This window comes from Ambystoma mexicanum, chromosome 5p, assembly GCF_040938575.1.
Source record: "Ambystoma mexicanum isolate Mex_15411 chromosome 5p, UKY_AmexF1_1, whole genome shotgun sequence".
Taxonomy (NCBI): domain Eukaryota; kingdom Metazoa; phylum Chordata; class Amphibia; order Caudata; family Ambystomatidae; genus Ambystoma; species Ambystoma mexicanum.
In genome coordinates, this window is record NC_090930.1 from 437456987 (window position 1) to 437477504 (window position 20518).

Below are 20518 nucleotides of genomic sequence, written 5' to 3' on the forward strand. Positions count from 1 at the left end.
TGTGACGACTTCTGTCAGGTCGTAGCCCAAGATCGATAAGCTTTCGCTTTCTTTAATAAGTTGATGTTTGATGATATTGGAATTTAGATGCAGATATGAGGAGTCTCTTCTCCCTGAGTTACATGGTTCCACTATCCACAAATCCTTGTTCTGTATGTGTCTAAGGCTTCGTATTGGTCTGAATACTTTTAGAGTGGTAGCTCTGTTCATATTGAAACTGTCAGCACAATGGTGTGTGCATTTCATTTTGAGAATACACGCACTTACAATTCTCTTCAGAGGTTTTTTTTGTTCTCTATCATCATTCCGAGTTGACGATTCCTTCCGTATACTACTCCTTTTGATCTTCAGTGGCAAAGATCTTTTCCACTTTTCTGTGACATGTGCGTCCATATGTTTGGTGTTTTAAGGCCGCCTTTGTGGTCGTGGCTCATATTTCGACTTCTTTCGGGAGAGGATTTGTGCCTTGTTCTAGTCCTTTCACGTGTATTTTACACTTTTCCCAGATCTTTTTTCTTATTACTTTTCCCCAGTTTCTCGGCTCTACTAGTACTCTTGTCATGTTTAATTTGCGGTGTAGTTATCGCCGGAGAAGATGGGTCATAAATTTTAACTTTCTTCACGGGCTCCCATCTTGAGATTCTGTCATCCGTGATTTCAGCTTTCCTTTTAAGACTCCCTGCCACATTGATTTCAGAATCAGATTCCTCAATCGTGTGTGTACTCCAATCCAGTTGTTCATCTAGAACCAAGACCTGAGTTTTCAGAGCTAATGGCCCTGTTTTATTTGCTATGGATCGATGCTTCTCAGATCTTTGTATACCATCTGATGTGTCCATGGTTGTTGCACCTGTGGGTTTAACCCTATGTTTACTAGGTCCTTGGGGATATTAGGTCTCCTGTTAGTAACTGCTTGATGAGGTCTTGTTTTGGTAAGGACAGATTTGTGTGGTCTCTGTTGGTTAAATATGCCATATGAAAAGATGTTTTCTTTTTGGCCAGTAGTAGAAATCTTGGTTCTATTGTTGTCTATTGCTTTTTTAACTGAGAAAGGGTTGACTTCCTCTACTTCTACATCTATAATTGTGCAGGTGTGCTGTAGATCCTTCTTTTTCACCTCTTCTTTATCGATTATAGCAATTATTTCTGGCATAGGGTCAGACAACTCTGCCTGAACCTTGAACGTGTTTGTCAGAATTTGCTGGGCTTCCTTCAGGGATGATTCATTGGACTCTAGATATAGTTCTTCGGGGGTCATTTGCGAAGCCTTTGACAGCATTCGATTAAGATCTCCATGGGCTTTGTTTGTAAAGTTGGACATACACAAAGACCTTGTTTGAGCCTGTCTAAGTGACTGTTCCATCCTCGATGCCAGACTCCCCTCAGTCCCCAAGATGAAACCTTCAAGATAGTTCAGTTTCGTATGCATCATGGCTATGAGGGAAGTCTGGTCACGTGAGGTGTCATTAATGCCCTCATATAACTTGCTGAAAGGGGCAAGCACGATCGTGACTGTAGGCATGCTGGTAAGTAGGTCAACTTTTTTCTGTGGGGAATCTTGAATAGAAGGTTGTTGGAGTTCACTCAATCTTCTCATCGGGATTGGGGTATGCAGCAACTTTGGAACGTTGTTGCGAGCCGCTTCATTGCCCCTGCCTGAATTTATTGGGGTCACCCCTCTTGTTTTCACATTCTCTTCAACCTGCGATCCCACTGATGACGTTGATTTTTCAAAAAAGATAGGAGACCCAAAATCTATTGTACTCATCTTCCCCGTTCTTATGACCGCCGATACTGCCTTTGGTGATTTCAAAGGATGGCTTGGGAATGGTGGTTGGTTGCTCTTCTTTGGCGCCTTAGAGCAGATCTCAACCTCAGAGTTTTCCCTGATCATAGGCGGGGTCCCCGAGGATCCCCCCTGAGATCTGCCACAGTGGCATCTGAGAACAGGACAGCTTCCATTTTTCTTCAGGGCCTCTTCTTTCTTTTCTTTTTCTTTTGTTGTCGTATTGATGTCAGATAACTTAAAGATGGTTTGAGTATATCGACGTCTGATATTACTTTCAATGTATTCACTGGCAACTCATTTCTCTTCCTGAAAAATTTGTTTAGAGACTCCACGTTGAAAGGCTTATAGAGTCTTTTCCTCGTGAAAATTTTTTCTGGTGCCTTAGTTCGTGAGGCGAGTCTTCTTGTTATCTTACTTATGTTAAAGCGGTTAACTTTGGAATGCAGGCTGGCTCTTGTTCTATGATTTCCCAGGAGTTTTTCTCCTGGTTTACGATCTTTAATTTGATCATCATACTCCTCATTTCCCTCTTCTTCCAGTTCACTTGCTGAAATTGTCAATATATGCTTTGAGGTATCCAGCATTTTAAGGGGTTCATTTTGTACATCAGTAAATGCTTGCTGGAGGGACTCTGTCACGACGAAGTTCTCTTGGATAGGTGGTATCATAGGGACTACATTCTGCTCTTCGCAATGTAAGATACTCTTTTCAGTCCTGATTTCTTTTGTCCTTGGCAATGCTGCCGGTATGTCCAGCTCTGGGTTCTTTAAATCCTTCCGTAGCGGAGTCTTGTGTATGTTTATTACACACACTAATGAAGAGTTACATTTCACTGTTATCCCTGAGCCTGCGCTCGTTTCACCGACATCATCAGGATATGAGATCAGCTCTAGCTGTTTTTTCGATAAGTCTTGATCAGAGGGGCCAATAGTGTACTGCAGAGGGTTACTAGTATCCCCCTTCTGGCCCAATGTTGAGGTATCCCACTCTCTTAGAGAGGATGGGGTCACCATCCATTTATCTGGTGAAGCTACGCCATCCATGGCTAACGCAGTAGTAGTTTGAGGCAAGTTCCTCGAAGTGCTTTCCTTGCACAGTTCCTCAGCTCCGCCCTCCGTGATGATCACACACGGGGCTCTCGATGGGCTCTGCATTACTTCCACAGAAGATGTTTTCCCCAGATGCCGCTTTTGTTACGGCCAACTTTTCTGCCTGCTTCCTGAAAATGGCCTTGAAGATCAGTCATTCCTTCGGAGGTCGCAGGACACGCCTGTATGTCTCCGTTTTATTCTAGGAGGAGGAACTACTACATGCAGGTAAGGTAGGGGATCAGGACGCGGGGGAGGGAAGAATCTGGAGGGAATCGGACGAGTGAGGGGAATGAAGGGAAACGCGGATTGGGAGTAGAAGGAAGGGAAATAGAAGGGAAGAGGTAGGAGCCTTACCTGCGGTAGCATTCGCCTCACTCTCCATTTTGTTTTCCGTCAGCTTCTCCATATTTAGCTCTTGTAAGACCAGTCAATCTTCTGCTGGTGCCTGACCAGGTTTCTTGAAAACCGTTCAAAACAGTTCCGCCCAGCACTCACAGCAGGTACAGCAGGCACAGCCTGCCACAGTCTGCCAATGTCTGCTCACTCTGCTACTCACTCCGCGGCCACTCCACGGCTGAGCCCAATAGATAAAGGGGTGGTTCTGGAAGCAATGGAGTGAGTAGAAAGCCTCTGGGCTACCACTGCCAATGTCTGCTCACTCTGCTGCTCACTCTTTCCATATTTTGTATGCATTTTTTGCAGGGCTGATTTGCTTCTGAAGCCTTGTTACCCCTCTTTAGTTTGTTGTGTGTGTGCTTCTGCTGCCACTATTTCCATGCTTCTGAGCAAAATAAATGTCCCGACTGTTTATTAATGAGGCTGTTCCTCCCCTCCAAAAGCCAGCAATCAAAACAAGGCTTTTCCCTCGCCACCCATGGACAGAGCCTGTCACAGTGTAAGGATAGTTATTCTATCAAAGCTGGAAAGCCTGCTCCATGCACTGCTTCAGGGCTCTTGGCTGAAATGTCCCCAGGAGCTCTGGTTGCCCTGTTGCAATTTCTATCCTGATGCCCATCTGGCGCTGTGCATGGCAGTGGAGAGCAGCTCCAATGAAATATCATCCACTTTGAAATCAGAGTAGATGAGAGAGACCAGTGTCCTGGCTGATTTCAATGCCACCACTGTTAACTGGGAAGAGGGTGTCAGGGGTGAAAACAGGTCAGGAGGAGAACTGTAGCTCGATGTCCAAGTACCACATGTTAAATGGGCCTGGTGTATCCCACAGCTGGGATAGTGCAGGGAAGGTAAAGTAGAGAAGACAAGGAGTCATGAGTGGAGGGATAAAGTAAGAGCCAGCCAGAAAGGGCCGCAACCCTGAAGAGGGGCGTGGAAAGGAAAGAAGGAAGGGTAGGAAAATGAAGAGTAGAAGAGGGTGGGGAGGAGGAAGTGAAGGGAAGAGGAAAGGAAGAAAAGTGAAGGAGAAAGGAAGGATGTATAGAAAAGATCAGCCCATGCGAAGCCACAGAAGGAAAACGTAATCTAAGGTACTCTAATTGACTCAGTGATGCAGGGTACACAGAAAAACACATGTTTGTGTGAACAAAATGCTTCCCCAGGGCGGCGCACTTAGCAAACTGTGTATGTAGCATCGGGTTAAGAGAGACCCAATATCTGAGACCATATTGCTCGAAGGTAAGAGGGAATATAGCAGATTACAAGTCCTTTGGAGGTACAGATGACACAACAAAGCAGGACTTGCATTACAAAGTGTGAGGAATGGGGCTGTAGAGGGGCAGGTGGATGCCTCTCCTCTAGTGCCCCCCACCACCATCCTATTGGAGTAGCAGGTGAAGAGAAACAATTGGGATCCCATGCATGAATCCGTGCAACATTCCTATACCGTGTTGCGTGTATGAAAGAAGATATGCACTCAGGCAGCCATTCAGATTATACCCTCACGTAGAAGAAGAAAAAGGATGCTACCAGGAAGGATGCCCACTTCCAAGATGCCAGAATGCGGTTTTGAGTAGTATGGATGAACTCTCAGTAAAGTCTGAAGACAACAGAATGATGTCATAAAGAAGATTTATGAACCTATGCCGAAACAATATGAAAATACTTATTAACTGTAACTAATACTGTAACTGAAGCACTAAGAGAAACATGCACCTAAAGACGAAGTAATCGTGAATATAAGAATATGAAATATCTGTAAATATGCTGTAATGCAAGGTAGAAAAGCTACACACAAGATTGCTAAAAAGAGGTATACATACATTTAGGACGGCCATTGGAAGAAAATGGACAACGGCCTTTCTTAAGAAACAACCTTGTTACCTCAAAAGACGAGCCTAGGATTGCAAATTGAAGAACTGAAGAAGAAGCTGTTTTTGTGTGCAGAATAAGGGAGTACCTTGGCCTGGGATCAAGGAGGCTATTTCAAGAGATCGGTGCAAGGCACACAGGGCGTCAAATGAACAGATCATGTGCATGAGCCATATTTTTGCTAAAATTAGGAGAGACAAGGACATTTGCGAATGCCAAGTGTTGAACAATCACGAGGGCAAAACCCTATGTGAGGTGGAGTGAGCAAGTGTCTAAAGGCCAGAAAGGTCATGCCAGCCTGTTTAGTAAAATCAAATAGTCCTAAATAAGAGGCTGACATGGAAACAATTGTGGTCTCCTATCACGTGACTCAGAAGTCGAAAACAAGGGTTATTACATAAAAACCCAGATGGAGATAGTGGTCTGCTCATACTCCCTTAAGTATTCCAGAACAGTGAGCAGACTATGAGGTCAACTACAAACAGAAGGCCTTGGCAAAGATCCAGGTCGATGACATATGATGCACTAATTAAGAAAGCAAGAAATGAATTGACGCATCTCCAGCACCTAGTTTTCATTTCTACTCACATGCTGCTAAACAAGACAAAAGTTCAAGGTTGGTGGGGTTGCCAACCAATTATAAAGCCTGTCACACTCTTTTATACACAGTTTTGCAGTTACCAACCTGCTGCCATATTCTCTCCTATAATCAGTATACTACATGTGTAGAAGTAGCTCAGGACGTGTCCTACAGACAATGGACAGCCAATGAGATATCTGGGGTGTTTGGCCCTAGACTGTGGAATAGGATACCGAGGGAAATTAGGACACTTGACTTGCTCTTTAAGTTTTGTAAGGTCCTAAAAATATTTTTGTTTGAATAAAACAATAGCTCCCGTCAGGCCTGTTTGGAACTGTTTGGCCTTTAGGATGCAGGTTCTTTATAAAATTCTGGTAATTGGTCTTTGAAAGTGTCGCCTTCACCATTATATGGTTTAGTCTGTTTCGAGCGTGTTATAAATCCCTCAAATCAAATCAAATCAAACACTTAGATGATTCTATGAGTAGATATGTTCCCCTAATCCAATCCCTCATGTAAGTAGGTTTTGCAAAATGCCACGTAGGATGACGTCATAAATGACATATGATAAAAACATAGAAACTCTGTACCAACAAGAGGAGGTGTGAACATATATGCATATATCGTGATAGCTGTACATTTCCCTGCTTTCTTTGACTGAGATTAAAGCAATATTTTACCATCTTCCTTGGGTCTGTCCGGTTATTTGGTCTAATATATTTATTGGTAATTCCATCTAGCACATAGAGGATGCTTCAAAGTGGTAATGGACAGGGCCCTGAAGGCGCCCAGTAGTGTGGAGGAATAAAACCAACAGCAGGGCCAAAAACTAGCGTTCCATTGAGTCCTGAAAAAGGAAGAGAGTGGACAAAAAGGGGGAAGAGGGAAAACATTGTCAGGAGTTCCAATAAATTCATCTTACCTCACCCTCAGCCTACTTTCTCAACATCAAGTCCATGTGTGCCCACCACTTTTTTCTTCCAGGCTCTATGATAGCAGCACGCTACTGTTCATGATAAAGGTAAGATAGGGTAAGGTAAGGTAAGTGGTCTTAAACAGCGCCTTTCTGGCAGTAATGTTGGCCTCACTGCACATGGCTCTGTAAGAAAGTAGTGTGGGATTCTTAGCTGGATAATGGGAAAGGCAAATGTGGAAAGCCTGTACTATTGATGGGTGTACCCATTATCTTTGTGCCAATAGGAAATCTCTGTGTTCTTCATAATGGGTAGGGACAGGCGCACGATAGCAGTAAGGGCACTGAGATCCCTTATCTGTTTATTTAGCATGTTGTATAAATTTAGGATTATTGTTTTTTCTTTACTATATTAAGGTATCCTGTTGTTACCATGAAGTAAATTACTCTGTGATAATTAACATTGTGGTAATTACTTTGAATTACTACTAATTAATTTTATGTGGTTTTGTGTTAAACGGTAAAAGTAGTGTGGGGAGGGGTTTGAGGTAGGGGTGGCAGTGAAGGGGAAGAGGGGGCTTGGTGGGGACACCCCAATTAAAAAGAATTGAAGTAAACATTTAAAGTACTTACCACAAAGTAAATTGCCACAAAGTAATTTTCTTCAATGAATTAACATGGAACCATATTTATATGTGTTTGGTTGAAGAGTCAAGTCTTGAAATATTTCATGAATCTCTGGTAGTGCACTTCAAGGTGGAGATGTGGTAGCGTGTTTCAGAGTTTTGTGGTCAGATAGGAGTATGACGATACCCCTGTCCTTACTTATTGACTATTGCAGTGTTGCTGGACCTTTGTGTTCAGAAATGAATGCAGTGAATGAACTTCCTCCTGAAGGAAAGATGGCTCTTGTGATACATTTGAATCTCTGCATTATGATGAGAAGTCATTTTGATGCCCAGGAGTCTGAGATAAAAGCAGTAAGCATAGTCTAGCCTGGATGATACTAGTGAAAACAAGGCCATGGTGCTGTGGGTAAATGTAAATAGAAAGGAAAAGGTAAGATGTGGCATAGAATGCAGAGTTCAGAAAAGCAGCTTTTGATAATGGCTATGGCCTGTGATTTATGTGTAAAGGTGCTGTCCATTATGTTTGCAAGATTCATAACTGTGGTGGACGGTGCTGGGCATGGGCCCATATAATCAGGCCAAGGAACTGTGGTGGTGTTGGAAGTTGTTGAAATTCAGAGAATCAGTGCAGTTTTGGTATGGTTGAGTTTGAACCAGTTTGGCGGCCTCCAGTCATCCACATGTGCAAGGCATGTTTCAGTATCTGTGGTGTTTGTTGATGGATTAGACTTAGGTTTGTAGGTTGTTTGTGTGTCATCGTGTAGTTGTAGCAGGTTATACCAGTAACGTTGATGATGTCTAGCAGGGGTGTTGTGTAGATGTCAATTATAAGAGGTGATATGAATCCCAGCGTATTTCCAGGTTAGTGGGTCAGGCTGGGACATACAGGGCCCCACGATAGTGGTTTTGGTTCTGACTGTGAGGAAGGACTTGATCCAGTATAGAATTGTTCTTTAATTCCAATGTCTTTGAGTCTTTTTTAGGAGGGCCCTGTGACTGATGATGTCAAAAGCAGCTGAGATGTCCAGTAGGATGAGAATGCTCTCTGAGTTTTCATCTTCATTGTTATTAAGTGTGTCCCAGATCAAACACAGAGTTGATTTCCTACCCTATGCACGGTCAGCAACTATTCAATGCCTCTGCCAGGAGATTGTTGGTTTTGATGAAGTCCCACAGTTGACTTACATACATTTTTTCAGTAGTTTCCAGATGAACGGAGTGTTTGAGATTGGTTGTAGCTAGCTAGGTTATTGAGTTCCGCTGTGGGATTTCTGAGCAGAGGTTGGATATATGCAGATTTCAATAGAGCTGGGGCATTTCTGGATCTGATGAAGCAATTGCCATCTGGCAAGCATGCAAAGCCCAAGTTTTTTTAAATGTTTAGTACATACAATGGTGCAGGTGATTCCTTCCCCAAAGGGGTAATCTTCTAGCAGATCCCTCTTTGACACAACTCGCCAAAAGCATAGTGCACGTGTGCCCTTCTGCATCAGAAAACTGATCCACAGCATACACATGCACAGTGCAGGTCTAAAGGTCAGAAAATGCCCAATTAATGGCTGCAGCAACAGCAAAGTCACTGTAGCACAGAGATGACATTTAAGATATGCATCCTGTACCTGAACTACTACGACCATGAGTACCCCATACTGGTGGCAGGGTAATCTCAAAGTAAAAAGTTATGCCTGAGTTTAGGCATTGTTCATGGTGCTACCTATGATCATGGCTTCCACATCCCAATTGATTTTGCACATGTGTCAGTTCCTGTGAGTCAGATCTGCCGTGGAAACCAATCTGTATAGGGGTTAGACATATAGACGTATAGGGGCCAACACTGTCACACTCCCTCCCCCAGAGACAACTATACAGCGGGCAGCTGTCCTGGGCCCATGTATCAAAGGAGCACACCTTTTTAGGAGAAGTAGCCTCCCACGCAGGTGCTGCATGTCTAAAGGACTGTGTTGTCAATGGGAGGAAAGGGGGCAGGAATAGGATAGAGATGAGTGCTCTGCACACTGGAAAAAGCCTTAGACCATCCTGTTTCTCACTGTATCTCCTTCCTTTTCCTGTCTCCTCCACTTCTTATGGAACAAAGCACTTTGGGTGTGACATCAACAGGGCCAACTCCACTATAGCCAGGAGCAGAGATTGGTCCCCTAAAGCAGGCTAGCTTTAGACCAATCACATAGGTACTAGTACCATTAAAAGAAGGTGGTTCGCACCCCTTCAGCATAATTCCCTAGTTCTTTAATGATCCTTTAAAGCCAAAGAGACGCTCAAAACATTCTCACCTGGACTTCATTCGGGACAGTTGCACTGTCCAAAGTCCTTCACCAGAGGTGAAGATGAAGCCATCCAAGACAGAGGAAATATCTGCCTCCTAACCACTTCCAGGGAACATAATGAATCTAACTCAACACTGGATAGAGTCCTAGCAAAGCACGTCACTTGTTACACCTGAAGCTCAATGCTGGAACCTGACCAAATCTCTGGAGGGTCACTTGCCGACTCTAACCGGTGGGGTAGAACCATGGCTCAGCCCAAATAGTCAGAGAACTATTGCCTCATTGACTGCACATCAATGCACCTGCGATCACCACTTCAACGGCCTCTGCCCTCTGACCCTAACTGCTGGAGCATCATTCACCATCCTCTCCCAGTGGCCCAAGCCTGATTCGCAATGGCCAACTGTGAAGCATTCTTGGAACTTCCCCGACTTGCATCATTGAACTACTTCTGTTCGACCGCACAGTGCACCAGCATTTGATCCTGCTCGACATCTGCTTGCTGCCAGGGCCTCCACATACTACGTGCCAACTGAGTCTGATCAGCTCACATCAACGTTCAAACCCAGGTCTGACATGTCTGCCCACCAAGAGCTGAATCAAGAGCTGAATCCAGGTACTGTGACACTGAACTGCCCCCATGGTCGTGTGGGACACCAGAGGCTGGTTAAGTCATGATTGCTACTGCTTTCAACCTAATATCCTTTTCATGGTAGTACCTTACCTACCACCCCTGGAACTATGCTCAAAGTGCTACTTATTTCAGTCTGTTGCATCTTCTCTGTTCTTTCCTTTTGGGGGGAGGGGTTTATATAGTAATCTCTTTTTGTCCTACATGCAGATGGTGTGTCTTATTAAAGTGCGTATATTTGTATAGAAACTTAATGAGACATTCCCTTTAATTTGGACTGTGATACTGTGTTATTTGTAGCACTACTGGTTCACCTTCACACCCCTCTTGAGAGTATACCCTTCTCTCAGCTCGCTTTACCACAAAATGCAAAGAAGGTATGTCTCTCGATTGTCCCTGTTTTACCTTTATGATTGCGTTGTGTTTTGGTTTGTAGAAGTGTGAGGACTGTGTGGGCCATTTTACCCCTACGATGTATTTGTAATGATTGGGAGGGCATGTGTCCTCTACTAGAGATCCAGTTGGGTTGAGTGACTCAATGGTATCAAATAGGTACTCTGCAGAGACAAGGTGAAAAGAGGTTAGAGAGGCGGTAAAAGAGGGTGTCAGTGGATAGTAAGGCTTGATTAAAGGGAGCTCAAAGAGTTCCCATTATGAGGTGTTTTGGGCAGGGAGGGGCAGGAACTGGGTGGGAATGACCATGAAGATTAGCCTGGTCATGGGCAGTCAATGGGTGGACAAATAACCAAACAACAACTAAAAGCTCTGTGTCCCTCTTCATGTGCCATTTCTCCCTAACTGTACTCAAATGCAATAGTTTTAGTTTACAGATGGCACTTGAACCACCTAATACCCAAACTAATAAAGGAATTGTATTGCATTAATTTCTTCATATTCTCTATTGAGAATTTTGTTTTAGTTACAACAAAAAGGAAAATGGAAAAACTCACATTTTAAAATAAATGGGAAATGTTCTTCCAATGCTTATGTATATATGTGTTCTGACTGGATACCACATTATTTTTAATTATTTCTATTTGCTAATTGCACTTTCTGTGCAGGCAATGTACTAGCAATTCCCTTTAACCTCTTGGTGCTAAACAATGGTGAAATAATGTGACACACAATGAGTTTTAGCCATTTTTCTCGCATTCTTGTGTTCATCCCTAGTCAGTAAAATAGGAATGGCAGGTGTGGTGTATGTAATTCATAACTTGTCACATCACTTTCTCGGTGGGATATTGCCAATACACATTAACCTCAATTTCTGGCTGCTGGCTGAGGGAAGGGAAGCAGTGAAAATGACTGTGGGTGGTTTGTATCCTAAAATAGCAAAAGAATTGTTCACTGCCGGTGGGGAAAGTCGATTAATATGCGGGGTTCATGGGCTTGTTCTTATTTTTAAGACTTTTGACAGCTCTGTTTTATGCCATTTCCCGCGTTTAGTGTGAGTTTTCACATTTTCGAATTGCTGACCATTTTTGTAACTTCCTTGTAAAATGCAGCGTAAATATAACAGGCATGCCATTTATTTATGTCTGCTATGTAAATCTTAATGCCTTTCCGTTATCTGGCTGTATATCATATGCTTGGTAACGTCCTGACACAAGTTGCCACACCACCAACAACTGCCCCACCTCCGGAGGTTAACCCACCACCACCTATCCCAGCCACGGAGGGCCCACCCTCAGCTGCAGCTAGTTCCGCAGGAGAGGCGGCAGCCACTGCACCACTATCAGATGTGGAGGACACAACTGATTTCCACATGGAGATGCACACCCCAACCCCCCCTGGAACCCCCAAGCCATCACCACAGCAGACACCTGGGTCTAATGTCACTTGCGATGAAAACATGGGAGCTTTTAGTAGACGCCCGGTGGCTTCATCTGTTGACCTGGTAGCATCACAGGGCACAGCAGCCACACCACCAGAACCCAACACTGCCCTCGACCTGGCCAGCATCAGCCAGTGGCAACAGGAAATAACTGTGCTGGTTGGGCAGCATGTGGAGGAGGCTGCCCGTCTCAGGGGAGAGATTACGGAGACAGCAAGGCACTCCAGGGAGGGGATGGAGGCATGTACAGACAGGCTGTGTGGGGAGATTATCCGAGTCAGGGAGGTCCTCACACGGATAGCGGACGCATTGGACCGCCTATTCTCACCACCACCACCAGGACAGTCTGCCACTTCCTCATCCGCCAGTTCAAGGCAGACAAGCCCCCTCTGCCGCTCCTCACGCACCACCAGGCGCACGTCCACGCAGCCTCCCAATGCTGGTGTTGGCAATGGCCAATAGGGAGTGCATGTTCAAGCCTCCGCGTGCATGGCTGGACGGAAACATTGTGGCAGACACATGTGGAACTGTTGTGGGGGGTGAGGGGGAAGGGTGTTATGGGACTGTTGTGGGGGGTGGGGGGAAGGGTGTTATGGGACTGTTGTGGGGGTGGGGGGAAGGGTGTTATGGGACTGTTGTGGGGGTTAGGGGGAAGGGTGTTATGGGACTGTTGTGGGGGGTGGGGGGAAGGGTGGTGGGATGTTTGGGGACATGCACATTTTCTTCTTTACCGTCCTTAATGCCCTGGTGTTTGAACAAAACACAGGCTTGGACTTCTTCATTGTGTATGTGTACTTTATTGACGCCAGGGTCCATTGTGCGCTTCCAAACAGACACCAGTGCATTACTACCCATATCCATGTGACAGTACGAAACCATGTTACTCAGAATATTTGGTTGATCAGATGCTGTCTCACAGCACGTCCCTCCTGGCCATCCCCTCTTGCATGACCTGCATCCCCTTCACCTCCGTCCTCATCACCATCATCATCCTCATCAGGTGCTTCTATTTCAATGTCAGGGGGCAGTGGCACATTCCGTCTGATACAAATATTGTGCAGCATGACACATGCCATGGTGATCTTGGCCACCTTCTCATGGCCATACAGGAGAGCGCCACCAGACTTGCTAAGGCACCTAAACGTGTCTTGAAAAGGCCAAAAGTCTGCTCGATCACGATGCGGGTACGGGTATGTGCACAATTGTATTCCCCTTCGTGCCTGTTCTGTGGGTTCCGTACAGGGGTGAGGAGCCACCTATTCAGGGGATAGCCGGCATCACCTGTATGGGGGGACAAATGGGGTCCTGTTACTGTTCACCTCAAGAGCGGCCTGTTCATATCACACAAATTGACATTTCATTGTGATTGAAGTACACAATTAACAGCATACATGCAGATGGTCTGTGTGACTGCAATGTGCAAAGGTGAGCTCGACCCTGCAAGTAGACATGCCCCATTAATGCCTCCAACAGTAATTGACATGTCCTGTGTGAGGCCTGGTCTTAGGTGTCCCTAGGCCCAGGCAGATTTGGTACCACACTGCTGGTGTTATGCCATTCTAACATTGATGTTGCCATTCTGAGAGGCATCACTTCAGTGGTGCTATAGGTGTGTGGTGCAATGCTATGGCTAGGGGTGATCTCTTTGCATGCATTCAAGGGCACATTGCATTATTGATGTTGTGCTGGACTAATTCTGTATGTCTATCTTGACGGCATGTATGACAGATGTGTATTTTGTGGCGTGGAATGTTGTGCAATGTGGATGTGGATGGATGTTTAATGTTTCTAGACCTGGAATGTCATCTATGTTGTGTAGCTTATACTTGCATGTCCGTTCATCTCAAGTACGTTGCGGCCTTCCCAGATGGACATTGGCATACATCTGTATGTGCATTTGTCCGACGGACGACAAGCTACACCCATTTTGATTATGTATATCACTCCCCCATCACACCCAGTTGGAGTATGTATCTCTCCCCCCCCAATCACACTGCCATGTGCTTGCCCTGCTACTCACCAAGTAGCCACGAACGTTGTCCGGCTTGTCGCTCCATGTAGTGTGGGATAGTTGAGTTCCGCAGGACCATGGAATCATGGGTTGATCCGGGAAATCGGGCAGAGCAATGTGTGATTATCTTGTTGGCGTCACATACCATTTGGACATTGATGGAGTGGAATTGCTTCCTGTTTCGGTAGACTACTTCATTGTGATGTGGGACCACCAATTCCACATGGGTACAGTTGATGGCCCCGATGCAACTTGGGATGCCTGCCAGTGAATAGAAGCCAACTTTGGTGTTTGCAATCTCCTGGGCAGTCCGTGGCATGAATATGTGTTCAGGTGCATGCTTCAGGAGGGCATCAAGTACCTGGTTCAGCGTGCGTGAGAATACTGGTTGTGAAATGCCATGCATCTGCCCCACTGTATGCTGGTAGGTGCCTGTGGCTAGGAAGTGGAGCACAGTCACCACCTTGAGTAGAGGGGGATGGCAGTTTGGATGTCTATGAGGCTCACAATGTCGTTGTGTATCATGTCCACGATGCTGGTGATGGTATCCCGGTCCAGACGGTACAGGGTGTGTATCTGCTCTGGGTTTAGGTTAAATGGACTGGCTCTGATCCTGGGGATTGATGGGTGCCTCTGTGGTATGATTAGGTGCCGTGGTGGTGCTTGCTGTGCCTGTCTTGCCCTCCTCCTCCTCCTCCTCCTGAGTCTCCTCTGTGCTGCCTGTTGTTGTTGCTGCTGCGCTGCAATCATGTCCTCCAGCCCATGTAATGCTGCAACTATTGGAACCATCTTGGTGTGGGAAGGGGTGTGGGAAGGGGTGTGGTGTGCTCCTTTTGAGTTGCCACAGTCTCCATTGCCTCCACCTGTGCTGATTGTGTCCACCTGTGGCAGGTGGGAACACTGCTCAGTTCTCTTAACGGGTGGTTCGCGATGCCGGTATTAGCGCCATGGCGGTAAGAGGTTTTGGGGGCTTTACCATGCCGCTATTGGCATGTCCACTTGCCTTGTGATGCTGTGCTATTAGCGGCATGGCGTTATTTACGGGGTGGAGGGTCGCGCGCACACGGACTGCCCGCTATTAGTGGCACCGCACTTAGCGGTGCCGCTAATAGCGGTGAGCCGGGTCGTAATTTGCATGGGGATTTAACGTTACCGGTATTCCATTACCGGTAACGTTAAATCCCTACCGCCTACCGTGTAATGAGGCCCTATGTTCCCTAATGGCCTGCCCCCGCTTCCCACAAACCCCATCATCAGGCCCCCCCCATGCAAAAAACAAACCCCAAACACATGCAACTACTGTCTAAGGGAATGTTTCAACTTCTGCCTACTCTTTTATTTTGAAACAAAACCATTCCTGAATGGTTTCTTTATCAAATAAAAGTATCGCAATAGTAAATCTTAATTTAAAAAAGTAGAGAAGCACCGCTCCCAACCGCTCCCGCCCACTTCGACCACTGACTTTACATAGGAAAACGCAAAACGTATTTCCTCTGTACCATCTGTCTTCATCCATGATGATTCACCAGATTTGACATTGAACTCATCTGGCCATATCTGAACACGCATGCCATGTTTAGTAAAGGTTAATCATTCTGTTCATGCTTAAAACGCCTGCTGTAAATATCTGTTTTTTGTATAGTGATTTCCATGAGGGCGGAAATGTACTGTGCAAACCAAATCGAAAAATTGGCCACTTTGGTTTTGTTGATTTTTGGCAGGCATCTAGAACCTACGCTGAATTAGTGCATGCCATGAAACATTTGAAATCGATTAAGCCAAGCTTCAGATATTCACTTTAAGGCCAAAAATAGTATCAACCTTTCTGTACATGCACTGTAGGTGTGAAGGACCCAAAATAATAAAGTGTGTACCTACCCAACACACATCTGCAAACAACACACACCATGTAACATTTAGTATCGTCAGAGGGACACATTAAATGGAGTCTCTACAGTCCAACTTATTTTAACTTATATTTAATTTAATGTAAATTTACAGGTAAAACAATGCATTTCCTGCACACAAATTCGTACAAAACCTTTTAACATTGATTTACAGAGTGGAGGACCAGTGTTCTTTACAATGAATGAGAGGATGTGGATATATGACCAGATGATACAGGGGAGGTAGAAACCTGCACCAGGGCCAAGGACAGTAGAGCACGATATAGGAACGGGAGAGTAGAGGAAGTGCTAGGTTTTATAGGTTTTAGGACAAATGGCTGAAGAATAAGTGTTGTGGGGTGGTCGTAGAGAGGTAGGGGAGAGGAGAACAGGGATATGTGGTTGCATAGAATGCTCTTCAAGTGGTTCTTCAGAAAGGTTGAGAACAAGGAGGTTGAATTTAAATATAGATAGAGTGAGAGTAGTGCAGAAAGGGAGAGGAAGAGCATACCAGAGTAAGGGAGCAAGGAGGGGAAGGCTGAAGAAATGGGAGGGGCGCAAGGAGGTGAGCGGAAGATGATTGATAGGAGTGGGGGGGAGTTAGAGTGAGATGTGCCAATAGGTAAGGTGTGGCAAGTCTGAGTGTAGTTTTGAATATGATGAGAATTATTCATACTTTGCACTCTGTCTCATGGATAACCAGTCTAACTGACTACCGGCTGGGGAGATAGAGCTGTGGCAGGGAAGGTTGAAGAGTTTACGAACAGCAAAGTTGAGTACTTTGTCGAGAGTTGAAAAAGCATAGTTTGGGAAGACCATAAAATAAACTGGCACAGTAGTCAGATCGAGAGTAGCTGCCATTGGAGATAAGGAGGGAAAGTAGAAGACGATCTGAGTGTCATCAGTAAACACTGGATAGGAATAGCCATAGGAGGAGATCAAGGTGCCAATAGCAGAGGTATACAAAGTGAAGAGAAGTGGCCCCAAGACTGACCCTTGGGAACACCAACAGTAAGGACAGTGTGTGAGAAGGTAAGGCTGAAGAGAGTGTCGCAGGAATGCCCCTCCTCACCACCATGAACCTGATATGCCGAAGAGCCAGGAAAGTTTGAAGTCACCCACCCTATGTCAGACGAACCCCAAGTGCACCCGTGCCTGAACGTATGCAGGAAGGTATCCCCTCAGACAATCATTTCAATCATATCCAATGCATATCCTTGCAGATCCAGAGAATCCGACAGAGATTGTGGACTCGAACACCATAGTGGACCGTTGATTAGGTACCAAGCAAACATTGTGATGATATCATTAGTGACACCATGACATAGCAGCGTTAGTCATGAAGAATACTCGCAGCCCTGCACAGCATTACATGAACACACATTCGCATACACGAAGAACATGCTTACACAGTTCTGTGGAGAATGGATACATATACATACCATCAAAGCTTTTATTATTTTTCTCATTAGCCAAATGCAGTAATGCAGAAACGCAAGGCAACAAGATATCCTGTGCAAGCTTGCAGATGCTTATGGCAATTAACCATATGGGACTACAGGAGTATATCTGGAGTCTGGTAGAACCACATGTGACTAAAGTATTGGAAACATAGCACACAGCACAAGCATGTAGAAATCATATTACAAGTCTAAGGAAAATTGCAGAAGGCCTCAAGCCACAGAACGCCAGACAGAGGAACCAGGCTCATGCTGCACGAAGTGCAAATTGAACTCACAGCCAAGGTCACAGATAAACAGTCACATTCCAAACTCTAGATGACAAGGGACCAACTGCAGAAGAATGCTATCAATCCTCATAAATGCAGCACGAAGAGCTCGATTTTGCGGTCCACAACCACGTGATGCAGCCGAACTAGACAATGGGCTTTCACCCATGGTGGGAAGGCAAGCCATCCTCATCAGCCCAGACGGAAAAGTGAAATAAGTGTTACAAGGGGGAGCGCACTCTCATAGCCAGGTGGTATACTACCAGATATAATTCAGACACATCACCTTGAAGAAGTGCACAGAGAGATTTTGGATTTTCTTTCTAGGCTTGATTCTAGATGGTTCTGGAAAGTGTGGGGCTGTTTTGTCAAGAGGAAACAAATTTAGAGGGGGTCCCAAAATATTGTAAAGGCTTATACATTTGGTGACATTTGACGAATCTGCACACATGTTTGCAAAACAATTTTAAATCTACATATGAATGTTTTTGTAAAGTTTGGTGGGATTTTCTCAAGAGGGGCTAAATTAGAGGGGGGACTCAACATTTTTAGACGGCTTATAACTTTGTTGCCGTTTGACGAATGTGGACAAAGGTTTTCAGAAAGATTATAGAACCAACCTTCAATGTTTGTGTAAAGACTGAATAGATTTTGTCAAGTGGGGGCTAATTTATATGACTATAGTATGTACATATATTTTTACACTTTTGAAAAAATAAAACATGGGTGGATTTCAAGCAAACTGATGTAAGGAGCTTTGACAAGAACCTTAAAGCATGGTTTTGCAAATGTGCCTGTGTTTTATTTTTTGACAAGTGTCATAACGTAGGTACAAAAAATAGTGATATACCTTTGGTGATTGAGGTGTAGCTTTTGGCCATGGGCAGTGGCCAGATTGTCCGGGTCATGGTATAAAATCATGACCCAGACAATCTGGCTACTGGCCATTATCGGTAATGGTAAGCTAAGTAACCATAACTCTCACCACCAAGTGCACTTCTAAGACTAACACGCAACACATCAAAGAAGACATCACAAATGCCACTGATGATATCACTGATGACATCACATAGCTGGCCCACTTTTTTGTTCACTGAAATATCTAGGCCAGGTGTTTTTGTTCACTGACAGTCAGAATATTAAAATTCCAAATGTGCTGTATAGCTAGACGTTAACCTTGTCGTATGTTCTTAAAGTACTTTCCTTTAGGGTTTGGTCTCAGCTCATGGTGCACGTATATGGGGCAATAGCCATGCCTCAAACACGCAATTCATTTGTATATATGAAGATAAACTTTAATGCTATTAACATTTTCTGATGATGCTGTTTCTTTCTTCTTTACTTTAGTTTCCCTGTTTGTGCCTCTGATTTGTATGCATTGTGGGTCTTCATATAAATTGTTTGTACTAGCACAAGTGTCTAGTAAGTCTTCAATTGTTAGCTAGTTATTACATGATTAACATTACACAATCACCCCTGACATCATGTAACCAACATTATAAGCACATCCCCTTGTAAGGACTTTTCATCAAAATTAATTTCACATGTGAAGTCATCAGTGATGTCATCAATGACATTTGTGATGTCATCTTTGATGTCCTGGGTGTTAGTCTTAGCAGTGCACAGTGGTGGCGCGAATTATGGTTGCTTAGCTTACCATAACTGGCGAATTTCTGAGGTTTTTCGATTTTAATTGTAACCATAACGTCCCTTTAGCAACGTTTTTCATTGAATTTCAGAGGTTTTTATTAGTGCAACTTAACCATGATGTCCCATTAACAAAGTGTTTTCATTTAATATATATATACACAAAACCTACCTATACATGTTGCGACATGCACATGCACACAGTGAGCAATGCACACACTCTGGAATACTCACACATACAAACTGTCAAAACCGTAAAAGGAGAAAACCAGTGAATCAACTTTTGAAAGAGTTATTTTCTACAAACATTGGCAATGGCAACGTGTAGGAGCCAACACTCAGTCCAGATTATTTAGTTAGTACAAACAATGCCCATCATGCTGCTAATTAAATCTTAACATATTCTACACCATGCCTTCACAACACTCCCTTAAAATATTAAGGGACTTATCAGGGGTTGGGCGGAGCAGCAAAAATGCGGTGATAACGCTATTACTGCTGCATTAACACTCAACCCAATCCTGAGTTTGGGTGGAAAGCTGGAGATATATCTCCATCTCTGAGCTGCCAGTAAATCTTCAGCTTTCTGCCCATTTTCGCCACTATTACCGCCGGCGGTAATAGCTCTGAAAAAACTCATAGAGTCCTATGGACTCCAACCAAATGGGGACTAACAGCACCACTATAACTCAGGATCCAGCACAAATTGAGCAGGACCGAGTTGCGGTAATGCTAATTACGTTGGGTGGTATCATAGCCCAATTATCGCTGGGATTCCGCCCAACTCATGATGAGGCTCTAAGTAGCTAACATCAATGGTGTTTACAACAAGCCCTAGCATGAATGTGATCCTAGGAAACCATACTGGGTATCGAAGATTAGCCTGACTAATGACAGATTTAATACCACCTTAGGAGACACACAGTTGTCATATTAATTTCTCTTTTATTTTATTGTGTATGTTTACATACGTGAATATTAACAACTTTAATAAAAATTATTGAATATAAAAAAATAGTGAATTGTTTAGAACATATTGAAATCATCCATATAGTGTTGTTTTTATGCAAACTCTTGGAAGAGATGTTGTGCCATGATGCATTTCCTCTTGTATTTTCTTGCCTTGGTTCTTAAGCAACTACTTAGTATGCAACTTTGAGCAGCCGCCAGAGCATCGAAAAGCACCTCTGATTTATTTCTCTGGTGGCTTTGATTAGAAAGCATTCAC

The 20518-nt window shown here is 44.3% G+C and overlaps 1 protein-coding gene across 1 annotated transcript in view; it reads left to right on the forward strand.

Moving 5' to 3' along the window:
- The first annotated feature begins 2930 nt into the window (after positions 1 to 2930).
- Positions 2931 to 20518, forward strand: part of HS6ST2 (heparan sulfate 6-O-sulfotransferase 2) — a 50288-nt gene continuing 32700 nt past the window's right edge. Inside the window, exon 1 of the mRNA XM_069612289.1 lies at positions 2931 to 3061. Coding sequence (XP_069468390.1) covers positions 2931 to 3061 — 131 coding nt within the window. The remainder of the gene's footprint in view (positions 3062 to 20518) is intronic.